The sequence below is a fragment of the Hyaena hyaena genome, unplaced genomic scaffold (genome assembly GCF_003009895.1).
Source record: "Hyaena hyaena isolate Hyena2069 unplaced genomic scaffold, ASM300989v1 scaffold_409, whole genome shotgun sequence".
Taxonomy (NCBI): Eukaryota; Metazoa; Chordata; class Mammalia; order Carnivora; family Hyaenidae; genus Hyaena; species Hyaena hyaena.
Window position 1 is genome coordinate 1,431,217 of NW_024081046.1, and position 6,549 is coordinate 1,437,765.

At 63.0% G+C, this 6,549-nt stretch overlaps 1 protein-coding gene across 2 annotated transcripts; it reads right to left on the reverse strand.

Annotated features, from left to right (window-relative positions):
* Window positions 1-459: 459 nt before the first annotated feature.
* FUOM (fucose mutarotase) lies at window positions 460-5,382 on the reverse strand. 2 transcript variants are annotated; one of them, XM_039252415.1, is made up of 6 exons: window positions 5,274-5,382; window positions 4,508-4,536; window positions 2,908-2,961; window positions 2,621-2,719; window positions 1,935-2,008; window positions 460-1,663 (listed from the first exon to the last, which is right to left on the reverse strand). In XM_039252415.1, exons 1-6 carry the CDS (start codon window positions 5,356-5,358, stop codon window positions 1,597-1,599), a joined length of 408 nt encoding a protein of 135 aa, XP_039108346.1. In that variant the 5' UTR covers window positions 5,359-5,382; the 3' UTR covers window positions 460-1,596. The 2 variants fall into 2 exon arrangements, with proteins under 2 accessions (XP_039108346.1, XP_039108345.1); XM_039252414.1 differs by having other exon boundaries at window positions 2,908-2,978; window positions 4,508-4,576.
* Window positions 5,383-6,549: the final 1,167 nt, after the last annotated feature.

The following is a 6,549-nucleotide window of genomic DNA, read 5'->3' on the forward strand; positions in this document are numbered from 1 at the left end:
CTATCCCCTCACTGAACAACAACCTGTTCAAAATCCTGTCCTAACAGGGCAGAACGGGTCCTAGACTCACCTCTGTGCACCTTGCATGCTCTGCTCTCACCCCAGACCTGGGTGGGGGGGAGATGCCCCAGAGCTGGATCCCGCGTGGCACATGAGAGGGTTCACAGCCCCTTGGGTCCCTCCCTCGCCAGGCTGAGGATGGCCATCTGCAAGCAGTTTGGGTGTGGGCAGCTGGGGACTGGTGCCCAGTTTAGACCCAAGATCAGTGGTGGACACAGTCCTGGGCAGCCCAGAGTGGTGTTTGTGGCCAGGTCTCTCTCCAGCATTTCTGTGGCTGAGGGCACCAGGAGGTGGGGCGAGCTGGGGGTTTGGGAGTGTGCGGTTGAGGTGCGCAAGCCTCAGGAGCAGGAGACGCTGGTGGAGGCGAGAGGCCTCTCAAGCGTAGACAATACCCCAAGGTATTTAACTGTACACTTTAAATGTGTAGTTTATGATGTCAGTTAAGTCTCAATAAAGCTGTTTAAAGAAAAGCCTTTGTGGGGCTACAAGTGGAGTCATGGGTCTGAGGTTAAGCCCTGGCAGTAACTGGCCCAGAGCAGGGTCCCTTCCCCAGGCTGAGCCCCAGATCTGCAGCTTGGGGGGCTGGCCTTCCCTCCGGATTCTCTTCGACGTGTGGGACACCAACCCGGTCCCCAGCAGGGGGCCCTTCCCCAGCCTCTGAGGCCCAGGGGCCCCTGGTCATGCCAACTCCTACACCCACTCAGCTGGAAGAAGGTCTTAAGGGGAAGGGGAGGGTTCGGGGAGACCCTGGGGCCCACCCCAAGCCTCATGCTGGAAGCCATGATAGCTTCCTATACGTGCCTTTGGGCCTGCTGGCCCTCTGCCTGCTGCGCAAGGGGAGTCCTCTGGCACTTTACCCCCACTCACCCATTTCCCAGGACAGTTCAGGCTGCTGTGTATGCAGCAGGCACTCAACCACTGGAGAGAAGGAGCAGGGAACACAGGCGTGGGGCCCCGCTGACCAGTCCTCAACCTCACCAGCACCCACACATGTGAGCACCTCCTGGAGCATCCAGACCAGCCCCTGACACCTGCCCTCTTGGACTTGGACTTCTCAAAGGTCACCTGTGTGTCTGTAGTCTCTCCACTCAGGGCCACCTGGGCAGTGGCTCCACCCACCTTCAGGCCTCTTACATAGTCATGGCTCCCACCCAGGCCCCCTGTGGGGTCTCCAGTGAGCTATTGTCCCAGACCTGCAGGAGGGAGGGGAGCGTCACTTCCCACCTGAAGAGGCAGCGAGGGGGCAGAGGGAGGGGTGTTCCATGGAGCCAGTGGGTTCCCAGTGCTTGGAACCAAACAAGCCTTTGTGAGGATGGGGCTGCTGCTGAAACCTCTGGACGGAACACTGACAAATCACTACACTTTCCCACATTTTCATAAATTGGGTGCATCCCATTCCCAGGGCCCCCTCCCAGGACCAGCCTGTCCCCAGTTCTCCTGACTGGGAACAGTCTGAGTGCTGCTGAGGGGGGCCAGCTTCGGTCGTGTGGCTCAGAGATCCAGATTCCTCTCTGGGCCTGGCAGTCTTCACCTGGCCTAGAACAGGGCATCGGGGGCCAGCACCCCCTTCGTGAGGATGAGGTTTCCGTAGAGGGCCGTCTCCCTGCATAAGGAAGTGAGCTGAGCACCAGGCTGTGACCCGCTGCTCTGTCACCCACCCCACCCACTGTCACCCCAGGCTCCCGAGAAGTCCAGGGACCAGTCCTCAGATAAATGTGGCACTCATGTTCCCAGTGGGGCATCTCGTCTCATTTGGGGCAGGGCTGAGCAGAAGGTAGGGGGAGCTCTGGAGTGAGGAGGAGGGCCCCACGTGGCCCCGCCCCAGCCCGACCAGCAGGACCCCACAGGACCCCATCGGCCTGGCCAGAACTCACCCAGTTGCTACAACAGCAAAAGCCTTTTTGGCCCGCTCATAAAACTCAAACCTCTCTATCTTCGCCAGGGTGTTCTGGAAGGCAAAATGTCATGGTCGAGGGTCAGAAACCCTCACAGGCCCAAGCAGGGGCATGAGGTCACATGGCTGCCCTGAGCTTCATTTCTCTGGCTCTCCTTGCTGGGTTCCCAAGGACGCTTGGCCTCTGAGCTGTGAGGACTGGACGGGCAGGAGCATGGTGGGCTGTGGTGGCCATCGCCGGCGCCCCTGCATCCCTGGGAGCAGCCTGAAGGCTGCAGGGCCCCTGCCCAGGACAGAAGCCCCAGGCGCCCTCTCCTCTGGAGGTCAGTGTCCTCCCCAACACCTGCCAGCGGGTGGTCTGGGAGGCAAGCCCACCCCCTCCCAATGTGGGGGTGACACAGCATTGGCTGGGCCTCTGATCACAAGACAGGGGCCAGGGACACCCCACTTCCCTCTGGCTCCACTCAGACAGGCCGGGGTGGGTGAGGGACGCCAGGCAAAGCCAGGTCAGGATCCTGAGACAGGCACAGCCACATTCCCAGGGTCACTCTCCTGTGGAGGATGGGCGAGTGCTGGGACAGCTGTAGCATGGAATTCGGGGTCCCCGCCTTGGGCTCCTCCCAGCCTAAAGGAGGTGCAACTTTCCAGGTGGGGCCGCAGTCTCACCATGCAGCCGGCCCCGGACAGGATGGACTGGTAGCTCCTCCACACCGGAGTCTGAAGGCCCTTTGTCTTGTCGCTGGGCACCAGGTCCATGACAGCAGCCTAGGCACAGAGCGGTCAGCTTCGCGGCCTATCCATCCAGTTGCCTGGGGCACTACCAGGCCCCCACGCTCAGTGGCAGCTCAGGGGTCCTCTGATCAGGGTCAGAGCCCTCGGGGACACCTTCCTCCCCACTCGAGGCAAGCAGGACCCTGAAGGCTGACAAGAGAGCAAGCAGGACAGGCACTCACCGGGCTCTCCACGTAGGTGTCCAGGGGCAGCAGCTTTAGCACGGCTTCCAGGAGCTGTGGGATGCCCAGGCCTGAGGGCACAGTGCCAGCCTGAGACTCCAGCCCTCTCCCACCTGGCTGCCGACGGTGCCATGTGCCCTCTTGGCCTGTCCACACCGTTTCCCCTGGGCCTCATTCAGCGGGCCAGCAAGGAAGCCCTTGGGCCCAGGACAGAGAAGGCCCTGCAGGCACATGCTGCCCGCCTGGGAACACTTACTGGAGTCACAGTGGCATCTCCCCGCCCTGGCCACAGCAGCTGTGGCCATTCTGGCCATGGGCCTGCCCTGCCCTTCGCCCTTCATTGCACTACGCAGGGTACTGGTGGTGACCTCAAATACTCATCCGCCAGGAGGGACACTGGGCCACTTCCCTGACCCCAGAAGTCCCCCAACATGACCCTTGGGTTGAAACTTTTATCCCACGGTGAGCATAGTAGGGTCTGGGAAGAGGCTGCTCTTGCCCCAGGCTGTCCCCAAACATGCCCCGCTGTCCCCACGACCCCTGCTTTCCTGTAAAGTTGGTTTCTGATTGGTAAAGGAACTGGTGCTCATTGTACAAAACTGGGAAATACAGAAACTGCTGGTGCAAAACCCTGAGCGCACTTTCTTCTGTTTTCTCTGCTTGCCATGTGCTTGCACTTGTCTGTGAGCCCGGCTCTGACCCCTAACTGCTAGTTTCCACTTACATGTAGGATGTGTGCGTCACTTGGTGGCTTGGCTGCTCCTTGTCTCATAGCATTTGGCCTTTCCCATGGCCCACCCTGTCCCATCCTCCTTGGGTCACCTGGCTCACAGTGTAAACTGAGGTAAAGCTGGCTCATCTCTGTTAGCAGAGAGTGGAAGCCAAGGCCACTGGGTCTGGAGCCAGCAGCCCATTGAACATGCCTCAGACCACTGGCCTGCTCTGTCCAGAGGGGTGGGTTAAACTCCACATTTCACATCTCTGCGCCTCAGTGACCTCACCTCTCCAGGGAGAGTCATGTCCCCCTCACAGCATTGCTGAGGGCAGGGAAACAGCCATGCTCAGTCTGAGCCCAGTGTCAGCCCAGGTAGGACAGGACAGGACGTTGGTGGCCTCATCTCCCCCCCTCCCCATGCCCACCCTTACTCCCCGTACAACTCCGCTACCACTATCACCCTGGGGATCTGGTTCAGGCCTCCTGCCCACCCCTGAGAGTCAGAGGGTCTTAGAAACAGAGCACGTGGATACCTGGGGCCTGTGAGGCCAGGTCACCAGTACTGGGTGACCAGTAAAAGTAAAAGTAAACACCCCTTCTGGGTGTACTAGTGCTCAGCCAGCCAACAAGGCACTGGGGCTCAGCTTCCCCACTTGCATGAAGTCACCCAGTGGTGTCTCAGATGCAGCAGGAAGCCCAGGTTTCATCTCTGGGATTGGGGTTGAAGAGGGTCCCCTAGGGTCCTGGCACTGGGACTTCCTGGGTCACTGGTGGGTGCTTGGGGAATGAGTGGGGGTGGGGGCAGAGCTGCAGCACTTGGGGAACCCAGAGCTGGGACCACCGCCCATGCACCCTACTCCTACCCTGTGGGAGTGGCCGACTCACCGTCAGCGCGGATCTCCTCCGGGCCACACCTGCATATGGAGGAGGTGGGGAAGTTCACGTCTGCAAGAACTGAACAGCCATCAACCTGATTAGACATCCCTTGGTGGGTCCGCGCATCCCATCTTCCAGCTTCGTGGGTGGGCGCAGACCTCGGGTCGCCTGCTCACTGCCCTCTCCCACCCCTCCTCCCGTCAGGCTTGGTGGGGACGGGGACAGGGAGTTTCCAAGTGCTGTAGAAACTGCAGGTGTTACCAGGACGGGCGCGGAGCTCGGACCCGCGGCCCCCACCCACCGGGGGGCCCCCCGCCCCCCGTCCGAGGCCCACGGCCCCAGGAAAAGACAAACCGCCACAAAGCGGCGTGGCCCCCGCGGACCTCTTCCCAGCCGTCTGGGAAAGGGTCTGGAGACGGAGCGGCACACCGGGCCTGAGGCCGGAGTTGGGAGCTTGGCCGCCGGGCGCTCCCCACAAAAGCCGCGCTGGGGGAGGAGCCAGCTGCTGGGACACAGCCACGCCTGGGCCAAGGGTCGCTGTCCTCGTGACCGCCTGGGACCGACCAAGGGCGGGTAGGGGCTTGGGCCACCGCCCGGGCCTCTGTTTCCTAAAGGAAGCGAGGCGGGGGGAGGACGGAGTGTCCCACTCAGAAGTGGGACGGGGCGGCCCGCGCCATGCCTCCACCCCAGGACTCGGCCCTTCCCTGGAACCGGGCCGCAGCCTCGGCCAGGACCCCTGCCCGGGGGCCCCGAGGCCCTGCCCCGCCGCGCGCACCGATCTCGTCTCCATGCCCCATCCGCGCCAGGGCGTAGAGCAGCTCCGGGGACAGCAGCGCCGGGACGCCCTTCAGCACCACCATGCTCCCGCCGTCTGGAGCGGGGTGCGGGTCCTCGGCGGAAGGGGCGGGGCGCCGCCGAAGGGGCGGGGCGCCGCCGAAGGGGCGGGGCGCCGCCGAAGGGGCGGGGCGCCGCCGAAGGGGCGGGGCGCCGCCGAAGGGGCGGGGCGCCGCCGAAGGGGCGGGGCGCCGCCGAAGGGGCGGGGCGCCGCCGAAGGGGCGGGGCCGAGCGAGGTGTCCCGGAAGGTTGGAAGCCCGGAGCCGGAGGGCTCCGCGCTGGCTGACCCGGCGCAGGGGCGACACCAGGCTCAGCCCGGCAAGCGTCTTCCGGGGCCTCGGGTACCCCGCCAGGTCTAAGACCCAGGCGCCGTGTGTTTGTGGTACGAGCTCCCCGCTGCCGCCTCTCATGGCCTCCCGCCCCCCTCCGTTACTCCCCCAGGCCTGGCTGACCCCCCAACCCCACCGCAGACCGTCGGGCCCCTGGTGTTGCTGAGTGGGGAAGGACGGGTCACACACACACTGTGCCAGAACCATCAGACTTCTTTACCAACATTCTTCCCTCAGGACACCCGCCGGCCTGCCGTGGAGTGGGGGCACCTGGAGGGCAGGCGGGTGTGGCCTCCGGGCTAAGCGGGTGTGCTGGGAGCACCCCACTGGCATTCTCCACCCTGTCTCCGTGTCAGCCTGCTGAGACCCCTCAGGTACCTGATTGGGGTACAGTGCCCCCTCCCAGGACAGCAGTGTCCTGACCTGCCCGCCCTCTGGATCTTCCCACCCCCACCCCACCAAGATGTGGTGTCCAGATCTGGGGGGGATGGATCCGTAACTTCTTCCCTTAAACAGAGGGAGCACCTTGCCTTCAGCTGGCCAGGGTCCTCTGCCTGCTGACCCTCGTCCCTGGACACCTAGAATCTGGATGCTGGGCTCCCTTAAGATCCAGAACCACTAACCATTTCAGGGTGCCACCCCCTCCTGTATGCTCCCTGCTGGAAGATGCCCACTTCTCCAGAGGGTCACCTCGCAGCCTGTCTGTGTCCAGGGCTGTGCCAGGATGTGGTTCCAGGGCCTGATCCTGGTTGAGCAGGGAGCCGACTGTTTGCCATCCCACAGTGCCATGGGCACACCTCCACTGAAAGATGGGGTTTGTTCCCCTTCCTTGAACCAGGTGGGCCTTTGTAAATGCTTCAACCAATAGAGCATGCTGGAAATGGTGCT